Source organism: Kryptolebias marmoratus, linkage group LG4, assembly GCF_001649575.2.
Source record: "Kryptolebias marmoratus isolate JLee-2015 linkage group LG4, ASM164957v2, whole genome shotgun sequence".
NCBI lineage: Eukaryota > Metazoa > Chordata > Actinopteri > Cyprinodontiformes > Rivulidae > Kryptolebias > Kryptolebias marmoratus.
Window position 1 is genome coordinate 6,050,500 of NC_051433.1, and position 21,764 is coordinate 6,072,263.

A 21,764-nucleotide genomic window follows, 5' to 3' on the forward strand; every position below is an offset into this window, starting at 1 on the left:
GCAAGCAATCCAGCTTACATCACATCTCAGCTTTAAAAGCTCAACTCCACACTCTCTATTTCTGAATTGAGAAAGCTCCTCGGATGAGAAGCGAAACGTCTTCAGCTACAGAATAGAAGTCCAGTTGTTTTTGTTTTTTAACTTTTTTTGAATTATGCAACTTAAGGTACTCATTGCAACATCATGACAAAAGGTAAAAATCAAATAAATTAAAATAAACCAAGAAACATAATCTGCACTTTTTTCCCCCTCATATCAACAGTTAATGGATCCTTAAAATAGAAAATTGTAGGCATAATTGGTTAATGGCTGCCAACTTGTTTATTTACAGAAACAACAAAAATAACAGAAAAATGGTCAACAATGGCAACATCCATGTTCAACATTCAGCCAATTTTGATGCACTGGTGTGGATTCATGGTCAGATTTGTTGAGTAAAGTATGCAGATAAAAGTGATTTGTTTACATTGAGTGTGGACCTGAAGTTAAAATTATACATCAACATATCTGGAAAACAACCAGAGTAAACACTTTCAAACTGAACCATTTGATATAGTTCAAGAAAACCTTTTTTATGTTTTATTTCATAGTTTGCAAGTAAGAAGACACAAATATTTAGTAATTTGAAGTCTTTATGCCAACACATACAAAAACTGATTCACAATCAATCACTTTTAGCAATGTCTGATTGATTATTTCAGTCCTGAGGTGAAAAAGCTGCCATCTCTGGAAATGCTAATAGAGTATTGTTACCAAACTGTTTTCTATTTACATTTCTATTAGTTATTGATCAAAATTTGAACACGACAGACAGTCTTGTTATCCTAGACACGTTTTGGAGCTTAACACAACCTGTCTGTAACTCTTTGCAGCTCAAAGCAACATTGGCAAGAATCAGTTCAATGAAGCTGTGAGCTACAAACCCAAAACTAATGAGCTGGAAAACACTAAAACCCCAATGAGGTGAGCAAGCTGTGGAAGAAGAACTGCACCAATCCAGTGCATTTTGAAAATACAGTGTGAAGGATGGAGTGAAATCAAGCAGCAAAACCTGTGACCAAATCAGCTAGCACCTAAAACGGAACCGGTGTTTGGGTTTTTCCTGCAATGTATATGTAACATGGTGGAGGAGGGCATCCGGTGGCACCTTATAATAAATCTCTGCCACTAGAATAGGACACAGTCAAACTTTAACAATAAATGAACATTTTTAAATAAATAAAAACAACAACAAACGTGACACAAAGAAACACTTAAAATGCATTCTATTGCACTTAAACTAAATGTAGATACCAGCTGCATGTCTACTACATTTACTTTTTCATTAAGTTGTTTTTTCCCCAGAAATCTCTCTTGTGTTCTCACTTGTTCTTTTATATATCCTACATATTTCTGTAAACGTGACATAGCACATTGCCAAAGCAAGAAAAAACAAAATATTTTTAGCATTTGTGTGAAGCAGCAATGACTTTCACTGTAACCAAGATGCCTTGAAGTGTGGAAAAAAATCTTCAACAAGATTGCTCAGAGGAGACACAAGTCATTAAACCTAACAAGCAAACTGAACCGAAGTCATTTGAGTTGCCTGATGTTTGAAAGACTTAATTATATTATTACAATATCAGCTTTGATTGCAGGGCTTTATTAAGAGTTTGTGAGAGTGGAGGAATGCAATAAGCACAAAGGAGAGGCCACGGAGAAGAAAAATGTGCTCTACTTTGTCATAATGCGGAAACTCAGAATTATTAAACAAGATGGGAAAATCTACTTGGTGTAAATTTACTCACTGAAGTTTTTGAGCTAATAATAAACTTACTTGATTGTGTGATTAACTGACTTAAAAGCATGAAGAAGTTTTTTTATGTCTTTATATCTCAGTCTAATCCTACATTTTTGTTCTCTTATACGTGAGTTATTATGTCTACCACTGTTGGTGTGATATAATAGTTTCTGCTGTTGTTTAAAAACGTCATACAAGAGGGAAAAAAATGCCCTGGCTGCTAATATCTGGTAGTTCTGATGACATCTGATTTATATATTTGTGGTTATCGCACAGTCACTGTGCATGATTGTTTATCTTGAAGGTGTCACACTGTATATAAAAAACAAAGCGAGTAGAGATTAGACAGCTCATCCATTCTGACAAAGACAGACTGCATTGATGTGGCTGGCCTGACACTGCTGCAGGTATTTGTCACTATTAGTTTCCATTAATTTCTTGGAGGACATTGTTAAGATAACACCGGGATAGCCATCTGCTGTGGCATGTGAGAAACTGCAGAGTATTGCGTGCCGTGAATGATCCTCACTTATCTAAACCCATTCATTTTAGTAAACACCCAAAATGGCTGATAATGGAGCCTGTTTGAGTCAACAGGACAAGTGGGTCATCATGAGCACATGGCTGAAGTGATAAAATGCTCTCACCACTGCAGTCAAGTCATGAAAGCATCCTTTCCAACACAATGCCACAAACAATTAACTGAGCTAAAGCATCAGGGCAGTTAAGTGATTTTTTTTGAGACACCACATGTCACTTTTTACAACTCTATGAATTAATTAGATTAATAATTCAAATGATGTGGTCGTGAAGCTGTTTTGTGCCACAAAAGGAGGACTCCATCAAACAAAGGTTAAGTAGACTGCCACTGTGTTTGCTACCAACCAAGATAGAAGAAAAATTCTGATTACTGAAAGTTTAAATAACCCATCCATCCATCTTTTGCCTCCCTATCGGAGTTCAGGTCACATTACAGAAAGAAGAGGTTCAGGAGAAAAACATAAACATCCTTCTCCACAGTAACACTCTCCAGCTACTCCTGGGGGGGCATGAGGCATTTCCAGGCCAGAAGAGATTAGAAATTCCTCAAGCAGGTTTTGAGTCTGCCTCAGGGTCTCCCTCCAGTAGCTTGGGTCCCTAAAAGTCTCCAGTGTGAGATGACTGGAAGGCATGCTAATCAGTGACCCAAATGTCATGAGGTGAGGCCTGAGATGAAGATAGACCATCAGTTGCTTTGGGTTTCAGCTACACTTCATCTTCATCACCACAGATTGATGCAGTTCCCTCATTATTGGTGATAAAACCCCTCATCCTCCTTTCCATTTCTCATTCAATCCTACCATCACTCATAAACAAGATACAGACAAATTTAAACTCCACTTGAGGGAGATACTCAACTCTCGACTTGGAGGAAGGAATCTATCAGTCAAGTTCAAATAAAACCTTTTAAAATCACTGGTTTATGGGTAAAGAAACAGGATGGATGGGCATACTGTATGTCTGAGGAACAACTTACAAACATAATTTGAAATAAAGTATGTTTATGTTTTACCTTCATTCACCATCGCATTTTCTTTACATGCTTTTCTGTGCAGTGTCACAGGAAGCTGGTGTCTGTATTGATGGTTGGGCGAGAGGTGGGGTAGACCCTGGACAGGCTGCCCTTCCATCACAGACCCACACAGAGACAAACAAGACAACCATTCACACTCTCACACACACCCAGTGACAAATTAGAGCTGCCAGTCAACCTAACATGCATTTTTGTGGTCTGTGGGAGAAAAAACAGAGTACCCAGAGAAAATTCATGCATGCAAGGGGAGAACATGCAAACTCCACACAAAAAGGTCACAGCCATGTTTTGACCCTTCAACCTTCTTGCAGTGATGGGAGATCTCTAACCACTGTTCTGCCATGCTACCCAAGGTTGACCAAGAACAGCTAAAAATATCAGCCTTAAAGAGCAAGGGCTTAATGTGTCCCTGTTGCTGTGAGACCAGGTCTGAAATTTACTTTCAATTTTCAGGATGAAAAAAGTCTTTCTTCTTTTTTTTTTTAAACTGCACCTGCGTCATTCTTCAAAAAGGGTGAGCATACTTATACAACTACACAAAAACCTAGCGTGTGAACACTTCTGAAATCAAGACTTCCTTCACTGCTTTCTTTTTTTGAAAGTGTGAAATGACCAGCATCACCAATTAAGAGATTCTGTGCTTGTTTGTGGTTGTTAAAGATGTGGGCGTCCTGCTGTCTTGCTTGTCTGTGACTTTGTTCTCTACAGTTTTAACAAAACAAATTTTTACAGGAAACAAAAGGAACATCTGTTACAAGTGTACTAATTTAGGCAAAAAGAAAAGCAAACATATTTTGGCTACATGATGAATTTTTATAAGACGTGCGGGAAACATCTGTTGGAAGTCCTGAAGCAGATCTCAGAATAAAAATGTGCATTTATATCCGTGTTTTTACACCTTGTACCCAGACATGAAGAGGACTTTGCTGTGAATTTTGCAGGTGGCAATATTGTAGAAACATAGATGAAAAATCAATTTGCGTCATTGTTCACTGACAAAAATCTGCTGCTTAATGTCAGCAAAATCAGGAGCTGGAGGTGGATTATAGAAGAAAGGAAAGTGCAGAAGTCTACATCAACAGAGCTGATGTAAAATGGGTGAACATTTTTGTTTTCCTGGGAATCAATATGAAAGAACACATGTTATAGTCATTCCACATCCAAATAGTTATAATGTAAACACAACTATTGTCTAAAGAAGCAAAGCCATGAGGTGTGTCTTAATAAACTTTCTAAGAATCGACAAAAAGCAACCTTAGCAGAAATGTCACAGACTGGTATGGGATGTGCAGCACGGCTAAAACAAATCAAGCACTAGACCCTCCTCTAAGGCTGCGGGATTACTAAAATCCACCCTCCAACCATAAAAAATCTTAGACTGTCTTTAATTTGATCATTTATTCTACTTGAACTTTTCAGAATAGCAAAATTAAACTCTTTCATGAGAGAGGGTTTAAAAACTGACAATTACATTTTAGCTTGAATTTTATTCTCGAGCATTACTCATCGCACTCAGAACTTTTGATTACATGTAGATTGTTGCAAATTTTGAATTTCTGCATGCCTGAGAGCTGCATCAGAAATTGACTGACTCAACTAACAAGACATTTCCATCCGACAGGGAGTCCTTCCTTCACAAACCTCAGAACGTTAATAAACAGATAAACTGGAACTCTCTTTCAACACAACTACAGAATTTCACTCAAAATGCACTTGAACTTGCACACAAAATACATTTATTTATTAAGTCTGTAGATAAACAAAAGACTTAGCCAAAAGTAAGAAATGTGTTAAATTGTTTAACGATTTTCTGTGGTTTAAGTGATGACACTCATTTCCTGTGACTGCTTTTTAAGAATTGATTGTAGCGCTGTAAAAAACACGCCTCTGTAAACAATTATTATTATTTTTTTATTTTTTGGCACATCAAGCATACAATATAGGCATACTGTATACAACTATGATGAGTAAAGTGCCTATATAGGTTGTTTTTGGCTTTTTCCCTTTCTTGAAAAGAACCTTTTTGCTTTGACTCTTAAACGTGTCTCGCTGTTTGCGTTTGTACTTTTTTCAGACTTTGCATTACAAAGCATCTCTTTTTGCACTTTGTTGCAAAGCACCACGCTAGGCAACAGCTTTTGCCTCCTGCTGTTGTAGAACCAAAGCATTCCCATATAGAAGATGCCAGCTGTACGTCTGTGTTTTGCAACTAAACATTCGATTCTCTGCAACACATAAATTTTTATGAAAATAAGCAAAAATCAATTCCCACAATATGATTGTGTTAACCCTTGACGTGCTTTACTTTTGTTATATATTCAGTGGATGAACAGTGAAAATATTGTATTTATTTCCATAGAGAGCACAAAAAGAGGACAACCAGTTTTCAGAAGAGCAACACTTCGTACCATAAAATCTAGTTCTAACACTACATAAAAAATATTTTCCTGAAATTGCAGCAATGTTAAACTTAAACAAAATCTGAAAGGACAAAAAATCCTAATGATATTGTGAATAAATGTTGAACATTCTTGATGTTCATTTAGACAAACTACATACATGGTTACAGAGTTTCTTATCTTTTAAAAGTTTTTAACCAAAAATACAGCAGATTAAAGCATCTCATTTACTCAGCTATAAATGCAATACAACCTCTCTTTCTCAGAAGCTCTGTTTACATGTTATCGTTTTTTTGAGGCAGTTTATGGGTTATTTAACAATATCTCACAATTTCTTGATTCAGGTGGTGTGTGCTTCTCACAGTCAGTCAAGATTCCAAGGGAGCCAAAACTGGGAGAGTTTGACAAGGTCATCCGAAGACTCGGAGAAAATCCAAATGCAAGAGTCGTCATACTTTTTGCCAATGAAGACGATATCAGGTAGAGCAACAGCTAAATAATGTAACTCTTCTTTGAAGTTAAGAAAAACCTGACTGCAGTACACAGGACAGACTCCTGTGGAAATGCAGTCCTCTTAGTTTTTCTGCCAGACCACTGTGTTACAGATTGCAAACCAAAATCAAAGCGGTGCTGTTTGGGATGCTGACCTTATCCATGACAACATCTGTTTCCTCACCTTCACAGGCGGCTTCTCCATGCAGCAAAAAAGGCCAACCAGACGGGTCATTTCATCTGGGTGGGTTCAGACAGCTGGGGCTCAAAGATCTCTCCGGTTGTGCAGCAGGAGGAGGTGGCAGAGGGAGCAGTCACCATCTTGCCCAAGCGACAGACTATTAAAGGTACAGAGATGAGCATTGTGCAAACATCAGGTGTTTTTTTTTAAAACACCGTTTCATTGAAATATTCTTTTCATGTGAGCCAAGGCTGCTTTTGGTTCTTGCAGTTTCAAAGAAAGAAAAGATGCTTTGAATGGCTTTAAATCTTTCATTTGATCATCAAAATTGCAAAAAAATATAATTAAATCAAACAAGAAATGAAATAAATTGAATATACACAATGCAGTATGTGCTGAATGTGGAACATGTGAAAGATTGTAACGTAATCACACTTTTATACTCGAGATAACATCATACCTGTGGCTCACAGATAACACTGCTCACACCAGCTGTATAAGTGACAGTAAACTTATTGATGTGTTTAGGGTTTGATCGTTACTTCATCAGTCGAACTCTGGAAAACAACAGAAGGAATATCTGGTTTGCTGAGTTCTGGGAGAACAACTTCAACTGCAAACTAAGCCGTCACGCTGTGAAGAAAGGCTCCGGGCTCAAAAAGTGCACAAGTAAGATAGTCTCTTGTTGAAAAAAAAAAAATCTGTGTTCGTTATTTAAACTTTTAGCCAACTTGAAAATATTCTCTTTGTGGCTTGTTCAGAGTGCTGACACATTTAGCTCCTGGTGAAAGTGTTTTGACAGCAATAACCCGACTATAAAAAGTACAAGAGCTTTACATTCAACACTCAAACTTGCAGTTCATCTTGCGGCTCATTTTACTGTTGTTCTTTCTTTTTGCTGAGTCATGTTTGTTTACCCATATGGCTATAACAAGTGAATGGCTGCATAGTTAAAGAATTAGGCTCTCCGCCATACTTTTTACAGCTGCACAATTACTGTGGGTGGAAAAACGTATTGCAATATAATTTAAACATTAGGCAGGGCAACATACCATCATAATAAAAAGCAAGGGACCCTTTTAATATTCCTTATGTTTTATTAGATTTAAAATATATATTAGTAAAAGTAAATCATTAAATACTATGTCTTAAAATTAAGTAAGTGCTTCAAAAAAGCAATAACAGAAGATAAATTACACAGATTCATAGATCATTCAACAAAAACTGAGCCAAAATTAGAAAATGTGTGTAAAAACTATATTCCACCCACTTGCTTCTAAACAAATCAAAAACATTCATGTTTCTGCAGCAGTTTCAGCGTCTCCATAAAACATTTGTTGGTCTGGGGCATTTATGTGTGGGTTAACACAATGCCAAGGAGGAAAAGCATCACAATAATTTAAGAAGACAATGCGGAGAGCAGTTTGGTACAATTTCCAAACATATAAATACTATTATATAATCTATACTGAGAAAAAACATGTTGTATATACTCACAGTTGGAAATGTGAAATTAGAAAAGTTGCTTGTTTGGATGGAGAAACATTCTTTCTAAAAAGAACAGTAAAGTTCATTTTTGCAAATGCAACCGTAAACACAAGACAACAGTGGAATGGAACATTATGTACAGCATCCTGTAAGCAAAAAGCCGATATCCAGAAGGATATTAATGCAAACATTTAACACCAACTGCCAAGAATGGTGGTGGATCTGAAAACCTTGAGCTCAATATTTGATGGTGTGTTACTCTGTATATAAATACCAAGAACCCAAATTCCATACTTGAGTCAAATATGAGGCCATCTGTTTGATGGTTGAAGCTTGGCCAAAACTGGGTCATGAAACAGGACAATGGTCCCAAGCACAGCGGGAAATTCCCAACAGAAGTGCAGAAAATGAAAGTGTTACTGCATCTCTGTCAGTGTTCAAGCCTCAATCAATCAATCACATTAATCAGCGACTAACTTAACACAGAAACTATAAACATGTCAGCTCCTTTTCACACTGAGTGAAACACTTTCAATGCATCAGAGAACAATAGTTGTACCATTGATAAGACATACAGTATACAGTAGTAAGTAAATATACTTATATGGCACTTTTCACATACATAATGTGAACCACAAAATGCTTCACAAAAATACACACAAATAGCTTAAGTGCAGACAAAGCTTTACAAGAAAAATACTTATGATTGAAATCTAAATTTCAATTCTTGCTTACATTATCAATCTAATAGGAATTTCAAGAAATACTTTAAAAATGATACCAGGATTAAAATATTTCCTAAGTTCAGCAACATTTTTTATACTTATTCAATTTATCCGGATTTTGGATTTTGACCGTCCAAGCAGCAAGCAAATAAAAAATAATGTGTGTGCATGTATGTATGAACAAATATCTGTATTTTAAAAGTGGAGGCAACAACAAAACAAAAAGATGTTGAGGTATTTCTGGGTGGCACTTCGAAGAGCTCTGGCAGGCAGCCATGTACGCTGAAGTGGGGCGTTGTAGTGGAAAATAATAGGAGCAGCTGTTTTGACCTGCGTTTTTTGGCACCAGTGTGTTTTGGCTTTGGACTCGGTGCTGTTAACCTAAACTCTGCATCAATAGCTCATTGAATAAACAGTGTCAGCTGGCTTGACTTACAGTATCGTGATCATGCACGGCACACTGTATCCTTAGAACTGTTTCGCCAAAAGTAGCTTCCTGGTTGAAATACTGGCTGGAAGAGCTATGAAATCAGCCTTTGCTGTTGTAAAACAAAACTAGAATCACTCTGAGAATGCAAACTTCCTCCAAGGTCATTAAAATATAGTCTGATCTGGATCATGAGCTGGATCACCACTAAAATTTAATCATTTGTTTTTTTGTCACAACCAGAATTCCTGAAACTGTTCTTTAGTTTTTAAGTAATCTTGCTCACAGACAAACAAACACTACCGAAAACAGAACCTTCTTGGTGGAGGTAACAAGAAGCTGAAAATGACATTTCAGTGCAGTTCTGTAAAGCTTAAGGGAACTGAAGGTGATTATCATCAATTACCTAACTGCCTAAATGTAAAATTATCCTTCTGTACACTGCAATGGCACTACAAGCTCTAAAGAAATGTTGAGTATAAGTTAAATATATAAATTAAAATACACCAACCTCACAGTATGATTAGTTCTGCAAGAAAATATTCCTTCAACATGTATTTGAATGTATTTGAGTGTTGACTTGACCTGCTCAGTACATCATATCAGCATCAACATGATGTTTGCACGAAGACAAGCTGCAGAATGAATCATGCCATGTGAGGCCAATTATCTCAATCTTTTCTGCATATAACAAAAAGAAAACTCAGTTTGCATCGTTAAGGGTAAATCTGCATAAAAAGATAACATATTGTGACACATAACTTCCCATGTACAAGTCTTTGGGTTTGGTATGCACTTTTTAATTTTTTTTTAATCATAAAAACAGAGCTGTTCTGCTGTAGTTTGGGTTGTGCTGTGGGCCTTCACTTTTCCCCAGCACTGTGTTCACTGCTCTGTCAATGCTGCAGGCATTATATGAAGAAATGGATGCACCCTGGGGAAAGGGTGCAATGATGACATTACTCTGAGGTGCAGAACGTCAGTGTTTGATGCTTTAAAAAGTTGTATCACATCAGTTACTGATTGCTGTCAGGTTTCTTCCCAAAATAAATGACATTTTATTTTTATTTTTTTAACAGTTTTAATTTACCTCACCTCTAAAATCACCCCAGTATCTCCAAAGTGATCATACTTGTACAAAAAAAAAAGATATTTAATTAATCAAAAGAAATCTTGTTTTTCATCCTGAACTGTCTCAGTATTATGCAGACTGACTCTCAAAGAGAATAACCTCAGGACTTTACTTAACAGAAATATTTCTCCCTGATGTGTTCTCACTATCATGCTGAATAATTAATAACTACAGCACTGGCACTGTTACTGGAAATGTCTTGCTATGGAAAATGTTTATTAACGTAGACATCTGCTGAATGGAGTCACAAAACAAGAAGACATCGGCCTGAAGCACAGTTAAGAGCAGTATACTCAGAGGGCTTCATCATTACAGCCATGCACTGTGCAGTAACAGCAGATTTGATCCAGATTTTCTAAACTTCAGCTGCTGTAAGTGGTACTGAAGCTAAACCTGTCTGCTCAGTAACTGGACTGTCATAGCAGAACTGGAACCATAAGAGACCAAACCAAATGCATTAGCAGTTGCTGATGTTTGTTTTTTCAAAGTGATGAAGCCAACTTAGAACTACCAGCACATCAAAAAACTGTATTACTACTTTTATTACTACTATACTATTACAACTATTAAAAAAAAAGAAAAGAAAGAAAAGCTACAGTAGATTGAACTATTTTAAAACTAAATTCAGGAATTTTTTGTCTTATTAAACTTGTCCCAATAAACTTCTAGACTATGTATCTTCTAATTTTGGCAGGATTATGTTTTGGAGTAGCTCTGCGGGTGGTGTATCATCAAGCCCACAATATGGACACAAAAATGGGAAATCGAGACTGCCAACTTCTGAGATGAGATTAGAGAGTTTTTCCCTGAGGGAGAGAATGTAGGGAAGGGGGTTGAAATCCATAAGAACCTGGTCTCAGAGCTAGAAAAAAACCCAAAAAAACCCCAGCTTACAATACAAAGCAAAGCAAAAAACAAAAGAGTGGGACGAGAAAAAACAAAACACTAAAAAGTAATAATTTTAATGAAATAAAAAATTGTAAAAAGGTGTAAATTGGACAAATAGTCTAGTGAGAGACTAATGAGATGCATCAAACTTAGCATTGGGTCCCTACTCCAAAGTGATTTATGAGAAGTCACAGGTTAGTTTTATGGAGTGCAAAAATCTTCGGAAAACGTCTAACTTTTAATCTCCTAGAATAAATCAAGAACCAGCCACCTGCAGAGCTCTAAATTAGTCGAGAGTACCATAAAAATCAAGTCTGCTTCAAACACAGTAAATATCTTTGGTGCATCAGTACAAGAATTTAGTATTTTAGTATTTAGTATTTTGTTTATTCATTGTCACATGCTGTTTTTATTTTGTTTTTTAATTATGTAAAGCACCTTGAAATGCCTTGCTGCTGAAATGTGCTATACAAATAAAATTTGATTGATTGATTGATTTGAGGAAAAGTTATCTCATTTTAATTGCTTAATAAAGCCATTAGGTGGTTTGAAATAATTTTGGACTTTAGAACTTGAGCCAAAATTGAAGAATCAATTTAGATAAATAAAAAATACCTCACAAAATAAATTACAATATAGTTTAAATATTTAAACCAGTTTAAGTCATGCTAAACCTGAGGATCCTTATTGTTAATGCTCTGTAAAATCAAGTAAATGTAAAAAAGACTTTAAAGTTATATGTATTAAATTAAAAGCTGTGAAGAAACATATCTGAATGAAGATGTTTACATAGAAAAGAGGCAACATGTCAATCCCAACCTTGGAGAATAAAAGATAATATTGTGGCGTCTGAAACATCAGTTTCAGATGATGAAGTATCCATGTATATCAGATATGGCTGCTCATGAAGCTCAGCCAGCTTCCAGTGAAACATAAAAATATGTTAACTTTGAAAAAGGAAAGATCTGAGAAAACATTTTCTAAACTTATAAATTTCCTGCAGCAAATACATGTCTCATAATCACACATCTTGGTTTATTTGGCAGTAGTTCAAGCACACTGAAAAAATCTTAAAGGTGAAGATACAAATTTACCAAAAAAAAAAAAAAAAACTAAAAACAAAAAATAAAGTAAAAATTAAAACAAAGATTCAGACCAGGTCTGTAACTTATTCGTACAAACTCTGGCTTCCAAATACAAAAAAAAGACGATATAAAACTTTATCTGAAAGTGAGGAGACAATAATGTGCAACACTAAAGAAAATGAAAAACACTATTAGATTAGGTTGCATAACACTGATGTGAATGAGGAGTGAAAGATACAAGAGGGAGGGAAGAATAAATCAGCACATCATGAGATGACACAAAGATGGAAAATCAGTCACACTCAAATTCATACTGAGAGGCAGTTTTGTGGCTCATAGATGTGAATACAGTGTCTTTGGGTGAAAAAACATGCAACCTCAAGGGAATCAAAGGGAATTAAAGCAACCACCTTCTTGCTGTGAGATGACAGTACTAAACACTGAGCCACCACAGCCCCCTGGAGCCAGATGTGCAAATACATGATCTGCATGAAGCCTCCACACTGACAGGGGTATTTATAAACAAGACTGTGTCGTGACGTTATTCACACAATGTGTCTTTACAGGATTTTTAAAGAGGTAATTTACATTTTTAGAGAAGGGGGGAAAAAAAGAGGATATTTGAGGAACATTTTGAGTCATGACTCACGGTCCCTTTTAAAGTAGCACTGAACAGTTCTCTTTGTGTGTATGACTTTTATTCTGACTGTGCAGTAAGTAAAAGGTACTCACTGCAAAGTCATGAGGACTGAAGACAAAAAAAAATCAGAAAGTAATAAGATTAATCTGCACAATATTTTTCTCATATCGCTGTCTAATGTGTTCTTATATAAAAAATTTGTGACCGGATGCCAACTACCATGTGCATTTTTTTACTTACGGAAAGTGCTGAAGTGGCTGAGAATAGGCCAAAAGTTAGTTAGCAGAGGTTTTGTGTTTGAATGTCGAACTCTGTGTTTATGGCGCTCCACCGGCCTGCTTGATCCCTGACTTTTAGGTTTGACACTTATCTCACTTGTTCTTTCCCTTTTCTTTCACGTTTAACAGCAGAGTCACTCTTAAATTTCCTCTAAATATCTTCTCCGAGATTCTTCATTTTTTGAAAGCCTTTACATGGTTTTCAGTGGATTCCGACAAACACTTTGTGTGCATTTAGTGTGGACCTGCATTTCAGAATTGCATTCAATATATCTGGAAAACTACTCTTTCAAACTGCACTATTTGATATAGTTCAAGATTTCACGCTTTGCAATGAGTGCCTTTAAATCTGATATTTATGTATAATTTTAAATCAGATATGTGTGGCTTGGTTTCATTTATTTTTAGCCAGTATATTTTTATTTCTAAATTCTTCATTCATTGCAAAGCAAAAACTCTAAGGTAACATTTATTGCATAAACCAATCGAGCAAAACACACAACATCACCACATTTTGAGTTTGCTTGGCAGCAATTTAACATCAGGACCAGAGTAAAGCAAAAACTGCTGTACCAGGTGTGTATAAAAATATTATATTTGCAAAAAAAAAAAAAAAAACCTAGAGCAGCAGAGTGGAGAGTGTTACATGAGTCTGGCTAATGGAATTCATGCTGTGGAAATGTACATTACTCTGACTCATGTTAGCTGTTGTGAGGCTACAGGTAATTTCACCCACCTCAATTTCCTTTTTACTCGACTTTTATGAGCAGCTGGCTTCATATATTTTTCCTAGTCATTAGCTGAATACTAAATTTTAAACAAGAGCTTGCCATATATCATTGAAACAGGGAAAAGAATATGAGACTGAAAAAAAAAAAAGTAGAAAAACAACTTCTCTTTAACAAACATCTGACAAAAACTACAAACTTCAAAATCAAAACAAAGAAGGTTGGATTTAAAACATGTTTTTGTGTTTGTGTGTGTGTGTGTGTCACAGCTTACAGTCCCACTCTGTTGTTTACACCAGTGATAAGACGGCATAATGCTTGAGTGATCGACAGATAATATAAGCTTGAAATGACTCTGGAACTCTCTCTGATTCTGTAATTTAATATGCTGGTCATTAATTTAATGTCTCTGGTTACTGCTTGAGCTGTTCTGCTTTATGACAGTATATGATTTACAGCACATTAATAGCGATGTTAGGAAGAACTTAAAACAGAATAATTCTCCAGATAACCAACAAGCGGAGTTCTTCATATGATTTTTAAAAGGTTTTTGACAAATGGAACACATTGGAGCAGCTGGACACTACAGCACTTCTTGGTTAATTTATTGTCTTATTGATGCTAAATAAAACAATTTATAAATAAGATTGAGGGATAAATTTTAAATGGACTGTACTTATATAACACCTTTCCTTCCTAGCTCCTCAGAGTACTTTACAACCCAACCCGTGGACTCATTTACCCATTCACATTCATACAGCACTCTACTACATCTCCACAAAGCTAATCTGAATAAATCATTCTATAGAGTCTAATCAATGCTTTAAACTCCGTTCTTACACCGACTGGGCACACATCAGAGGAAATGAGGAGTCCAACATCTTGCCAGGAACACTACATGTGACTGCTGCCAGGAATCAAACCTCCGACTATCTCATTGGAGGACCACTGCTCTAACCACTGACCCACAGCCACCCGATAGGATAGAAATGAAGCTGCATTTTCGGGTATATTAAATGAATCGTATATTCCACAAAAAGCACCAAAATACTGCAAACAAGTAATTAACTCGAGCTATTAGGCAGCCAAAGTTCATCCAAAAGTAAATGGGTCTTTAATGATTACATGGTATGTGGTGTAATTTAAATATTTTCACAGTTTCAAGTCCCCTGCTGCAGAGGTTTAATTTATGACCTATTAAAGGTCATCTCTATAGTAGGGGTAAATGCTGTGTAGGCAGTAGGGAGCCCGCCATTAGAGACGTTTAAGTGTTAAGCTGACTAGCAGTTCGGCTTCGCGTGGAATGAGAATCACAGAGTTGGTTTGAGGCTAAAGCGTGATATGTGTGGTGCTTCTGTGTTGGTGGAGGGATCTGCAGTGTCCCTGAGGCAGCTGTGCGAAATCCACATGGGGCGTCCTGCAGAATCATCAGTGTCCTGAGAGGTTTACTGTGATCAAAGGATAAGGAGGGCTTGAGTGACTGGAGAAAAAAAAAAGTGTGAGTTGTCTTTTATCTGTGACTGAAGGAGATGTAAAACTGATATTGATTAATGTGGAAAGGAGAGCTAAGGTAAAACCGGGACCGGTCGTACTGTTGGCTCTGCTTGCATTAATGATGTGGGAGAGCTGCAGAAAACAAAGCAATACAGATAAAGTGAAGCATGTGCTTCTCCATCCAACCATCTATTTTTTAAACCGCTTATCCTGAACAGCCTTGCAGGGTGGCTGGAGTGTTTCCCAGAATGCACTGGGCAAGAGAAGGGTAATATTTTGGAAAGCTTGCCAGTTTATAACAGGAGGATTTTCTTTTGAATGGGAACACTGAATTCAGCATAAACTGTGGTTTAAAATGTGAGAAATATCAAAATTAGATTTTTTAATAGCAAACCTTGGGTTTGAAGTTTAAATTCAGAACACTGCCTATAAATTAGATTTAGGTTATAAACCTGTTGCCAACACAGCATTTAAACAAGATACAAAAGTTTTCAGTCACCAGCAGTCATTTCAGATGCTTCCAGTCTCTTCAGCAAAATACTTTTCTTGCTGTTTTGTTAAATTTCTTCTTCTTAGAGTGCTTGTATTTATATGTGGTCTTAAGCCAGAAGCAAGATACTGATTTGCTTATTTTAATTCTGTAAAAACTTTGACTCATTGAAATAAAATAATAAATATATTCTCTGCCAATTCTGAGGCTTTATGTATTAAGACATAATAAAAGAATAATCTTGTCTTTAATAGATCCAACAATTGGATTAAAACAATTTCAGATAAATGACACATGACACATTACATGGTGTCATTATTTATTTAACTAGAAGTAAGCCAAAATGCAAAAACATTCTGTTAACATCTAAAAACATCACAACATCAGTGTTGCTTTGGTTCACAGTCATTTGTCATGCAGCGTTTTGATAAGTTCCTGCAGCATTTTAATCAGGCTGACAAGTGGATTCAAACTCAGCTTTTGTAACATCTATTTAGTTCATAATCAAGTTGGGAAAAAAAACATACCTGGAGGCACTTCTAACAGACACCGTTCATACAATGAGATTTTAATTTAAGCTTCAGGCTGATTAATTTCTAACTACCCCTTTGTGTGAATCTTTTATCAAGGCCAGAATGTATATTTTCTAATATAAATCTCCAGACACCAGCTCATCTGTGGCAGGCTGATTTGAACACCTCCAATCTCTTAGTTTTAGCCATTCTGTTGTAGATTTTCTTGTTTACTCTGGAACATTGTCTTGTCACATTGCTCAGTTAAGGGCTAGCTTTAGCTGTCAGATGGCCTCATGCTTAACTGTGGAAAAAAACAAACAAATAAAACCTATACGCAGAGGCGTTTACAGTCAACTCATGACTGCAAGGTAATCAGGTCTGCAAAACAGACCCACGTCATCAGCCTTCCACCACCATGCGTAACGATTGAGTGTAAGAGTATTTCTTTTTTTAAAGAGCCATCTTTCATTTTCAGATAACTTTATTACTGTGTACCAAACATCTTCACTTTATTTCTGCCTGCCCTAAGAACGCTGGCCACTGTCTTGACAGATATCACTGCAGAATGATGGACTCCAAATTGTTTTGACTTTAGAACCCTTTCCAGAGTGATAGGAAGCAACAGTTTCCTCATTTTGGTCTTTTTTTGTTGTATTTACTCCTTGTGCTGTGTGTGGCATGCTTCAAAGCTACAGACCAGCAAACTTCAGAACCCTAAGCTTTTATATGATTACCACATATTAGTTATTATTAAATATGCTCTTTTGGATAATAACTTAGAATTTTACCTGAGGCATTTCTGTACTGCTGTAAACAATTGTCGATAGTAATGTATTATCTTCAATCACAATTGCATTTATTCCTTTACCTTAGAGAATAAGTTTAACTTGTCAACAGGCAGCAGAATTTGGTCGTTTTATCATCTCAGAACTGAAGGTTTGTTACCTTCTCATATTCTTGTAATATCTACTTTTTCTTCTTAAAAATGTACAGTATAGCTAAATCCATAATGATAGGTATTTTTAGGGCTAGGGAAAAATGAATCCATTCATTAGTTTAAAATTGTCATATGAAAAGATTTGAAATGAATTTCACAGGAAGTTGAGAGACATTGCAGCGGTGTCATATTAATTAAGATGGTGTTCAACTGTCTCGGCGGAAAAAAGACTCGATGGCCTGTGGCTCATCACAAGCTGAATAAAAAGGTCAAAAGTCTTTAGCCCACACTCTCTGTCACATGAAGTCTTGTGTGACTCCTCACTGGAGAACACCCACACTTTGCCTGCGCTTTATTTAATCTAAAAAGATTTCTCTGAAATGCCAGCCTGGAAAATGTGTGTTGGAGAGCCAAAATGCCACTGAAGAGGAAGCTAAAGGGAGAGACGGTGGGAAAAGGGAAATGGTCTTGTGGAGAATACACAATACAAAGTTTGTGTGGGTGGCCTGCCAAGCCTGCAAGGGAAATATCACTCTCACACCCTCTCATGCTCACAGGATTCCCTATGGCATAAGCGCGGCGGCCAAAACTGTGACCATCTCTGTCCAATCGGGGCCCCGTGGCTCTTAATTACTGAGCCGTAACCTCCAACAATAATTCATGCAATTCAAAAGCTCACGAGATAATCGGGAACATTAAAGCCCCTCTGGTGTGGAGCGAGGAGCTGGAGATGTAACGAATGAAAGATAGCTGACAGAAGGAGACCTCCTCTGATCTGGAGGCCAGCACGCTCTCAGATTGAAGTGGCCGCTGAAAATAGCTTGAACCACAGAAGACAAATGTTGAATGATAAATAGCTGTCACAAAGCACTTATTTACAACAACATCCCTGCATTTATTACTGCGATTGATGATGAGAGAAGCAGTCTATAGTAAAATAAAATACTTTTATAGTTTAATAATTTAGTTTAATTCTAATAGTAACATAAATTGTATTCGTAGGGACGTTATGACTGTGTATCTGGGTTGAGTCAGCGCTTGCTGCTACATTGCTGACAGTAAATATTAAACATTTTATCTTATTTGACTGAAAAAGTAGCATGTCTTTGAAGGATATTAAAGAGTGAAATGTGACTTTCTCTACAAAATGTTTGTAATTCATTCAAGAAGTTCACATCGTATCAACATTTCCTTATTCCTGTCAGTCGTGAGTGAGTCTGACATGGACAAGTAACAAAATGTTCCACAAAGATCTCAAGTTATGGCTTTAAAACGAGAAGGAAAAAGAACACGTAATTTATTTATGGACAGACTTTTATTTAATTTTTCTAAGTATTTATATAGCCTGTGTATTATCTCATTTATTTCTCTTTATTCTATTAACAAAGTCTGGCAATTGAGCCAAAAACAAAAATCAAAACCATAAAACTTCAGAAAATGTTTAAATTCCATTACAATATTATTTAATCATTCATCCTATCAATCTTTTTTTTCACACAAAAATGTCCCATAACATTTTTATTTTGTTATATTTCCCCATAGTTACTTTTTCTTTTTTTAACTGCTCAAAATTTGTAAAGATACATTGTTTGCTTAATACAACTATTTTGTTACCATTTTTTTGAAACAATCCATAGTTTCTCAGTGAATTCACCAGTAATTGGGGCCGGGTTTTGAACACAATTTGCAATAATTTTATCTACTGCTGATACTACTGAAGATTTCTGGTAAATTTTGCAACAGGCAAGGCAGCTTAACAGCCCTACGCATGATTATGTGCTTTTTGCCCACCAGTGCAGTCATTATATCTCCTGCTCTGTGCTTATTAACTTGCAAACCCTAATTGAATTCCATTTGCAATTTTTTAAATATATGCTGCTCTATCATTAGCTCATCCTTGGTAATTAGTCTATTGTTAACGTAAATTGAAAACACCTGTTTCTGTTTTTTTCCTTTTTGTTTTTTTTCTTATAATCTCTCATGCACTTGCAGCAGAGTTATATAGTGGCTGCTTTCTGATTTGATGACTGTGGAGAGAAAGGATAAGTTAAGATTGACATGTTGTATCTTCTTCTCAGACCTCACCTCCTCACAGCAATTAACAATCACAAAAAAATAAAAACCTATGGAACAACTCAGTCCACGTATTCATTAACTCGTATCACCAGTTATTACACTGAGCCTGTCAGGGGATTAGCTCTGTCCTGTGAATGCCTGTCTCAATGTTGTAATTTCTTGAGTCTTCACTATAGTCACAACTGCTTAAGCAGGTCAGGATTTGATCAAATTCAAACTTTCGGTAATTTTTTTTTTTTTTTAACCAACTAATGGAAAATGGCACCCAGATGTCAGCCGAAGCCTAGATGCTGACAGAGTTGCTTATAGAGAAGTTCATCTATTCCTTCTGGTATTACAAGAAAGACTTTTGTTTTAAAGTGATGAGATTTCCCTGAGGAGAAAAAAAAACTGCCCTCCAAATATTGAAATTGATTTGCTCCTCAGTGGCAATTCAGATGTTTACCTTCTAGCTAATTGCAAAAGGCAAGACTTATTTATTGTTGAAGAATAAGACTCATGGAGGAGCAATACATTTTCCTCTAAGCCTCTTGGACTGATGCCACATCTTTTATTTAAAAGGTTTTGCTCATTCCAAGTAGCATGCACAGATTTGACCAACCTTGAGCTGCTCTACAATGTAGTGATGACAGATACATTTTAATAACTGTTGGCATATGTAAACAGTATTTGTATGTTCTGCATTAAGTGAGTTTCAAGAAGAATCTTTTCCTTACTTCTATTGTACTTAATTCAGCGCTTTACCATCAGCCAACTTTAAACAAGGGTCAGGGAAAAACTTACAAGGACATAATTTTAAGAGTTAGATCCACTCAGGGAAACTACTTGAGCCCTAAATTACTAATTTTCCTGATTTTATAATGCTGGTGATTTTTGTTGAGTGATTGAGGATCAAATCTACTTGGAAAATAATTTCAGTCCACTTACAATAGCTTATCTACATCATGAATATCAATGCCAGACTCAACATTATAAGCTAAATGAAGGACCACACTGGATGCAATTTCACATTATTTTAAAACGTGTAACACATTCAAAGAGTAAAACACATTCTGTAAATCTTTGCACGCACTGAGTCTAATCTGCTAATGTCTTTGTGTCTTACAGATCAGGAGCGAATAGGAAAGGACTCAAATTATGAGCAAGAAGGAAAGGTGCAGTTTGTCATTGATGCAGTCTATGCAATGGCTCATGCCTTGCACAACATGCACCAAGAGCTCTGCCCAGGGAAGGTGGGCCTCTGCGCTAAAATGGATCCCATCAACGGCACCCATCTGCTCAAGCATATTCGTCGGCTAAACTTTGCAGGTCAGTTTTTTTTTTTTTTTAACAATTCCTTATTGAATATTAAACAAGTAACACACAAAGCATCTCAAACATAACGCAATATATAAAAAGAGAGAGGTAATGCTTATTTTAAAGGCGAAAGGAATCGTGGAAGTTAATTATAATACAGAATATGAAAATAGGTTCCTCATTCTGGTATTTTAAGGGTTTTTTTTCTCCTCCTGGGCTCCCCCGAAGGCTGAGGGATGTAAAGTCTTGGTGGTAAATTAAATTCTTGTCTGAACCATGAGCATAAAAAGCTAAAAAGGCATTGTTGTAACTTGCAGTTGGGTTGGATTACATTCATCATCCAATCCCTTTAGAAATGCATGGCTTCACAATTTATTTGAGATTGGTCTGAGACCACTTAGGCTGAATCCCATCCCACCCCCCTTTTCCTATCCCTTAGCTCCCTTCCTTGCTGAAGTAGCTAGCTAGATAACTAGTTACAGAGCATAAACAGGTATATTTACATCTCATTAGTCTGGTTAAAAGGAACTAGTGACAACTGATGGTGTATTCTGTTTCTTAGTGAGATATTTTAATCACTACACTTCAAATGAAGACTTCAAATTAAGGGACCAAAAGTTACTGGTCTCTTCTTTCTGGTTAAGTGCAATAATTATATTAGTGAATCATACAAATGAGTGTGTGCAATGTTTAGCATGTCCATTTTGTTAGCATGGTAACATTTTCTTATTAACAAGTAGCATAGATGAGAATGATGGTATTCACTGATAGTCCTAAATATAAATAAATAAATGTTATTTATCAAGGCACAAGGATGTTGGTAGATGAAAAGTCTGCGAATAAAGATTTACGGGGACTTTTGGGGCAACATGAATGTCACAGTCAAATTTCATGGCAATCTTTTTTAAAATGCCATCCATCTTGAAGTTCTAGTGAAGTTAGATAATAGGGATTAAGATTTATCTCCTGGCGAAGATTTAATGTTCATTTTATTTATGCTAACCAATTAGAACGTCTTTGAAATATTTCAGCATGGACCAAAATGGTGGTAAGTAAACCCTTAAATGTAAATCTGGGTTGTTGACAAATTGAAGTTATAGTAAGTCATTCCTTTTTTGAATTTTTTTATTTTTATTTGGG

At 36.2% G+C, this 21,764-nt stretch overlaps 1 protein-coding gene across 1 annotated transcript in view; it reads left to right on the forward strand.

Annotated features, from left to right (window-relative positions):
• LOC108231655 (metabotropic glutamate receptor 4) overlaps positions 1–21,764 on the forward strand; it is a 173,065-nt gene that overhangs the window by 120,063 nt on the left and 31,238 nt on the right. Inside the window, exons 4-7 of the mRNA XM_037975497.1 lie at positions 6,097–6,232; positions 6,437–6,591; positions 6,954–7,094; positions 20,436–20,636. Of these exons, the coding sequence (XP_037831425.1) occupies positions 6,097–6,232; positions 6,437–6,591; positions 6,954–7,094; positions 20,436–20,636 (633 nt within the window). The remainder of the gene's footprint in view (positions 1–6,096; positions 6,233–6,436; positions 6,592–6,953; positions 7,095–20,435; positions 20,637–21,764) is intronic.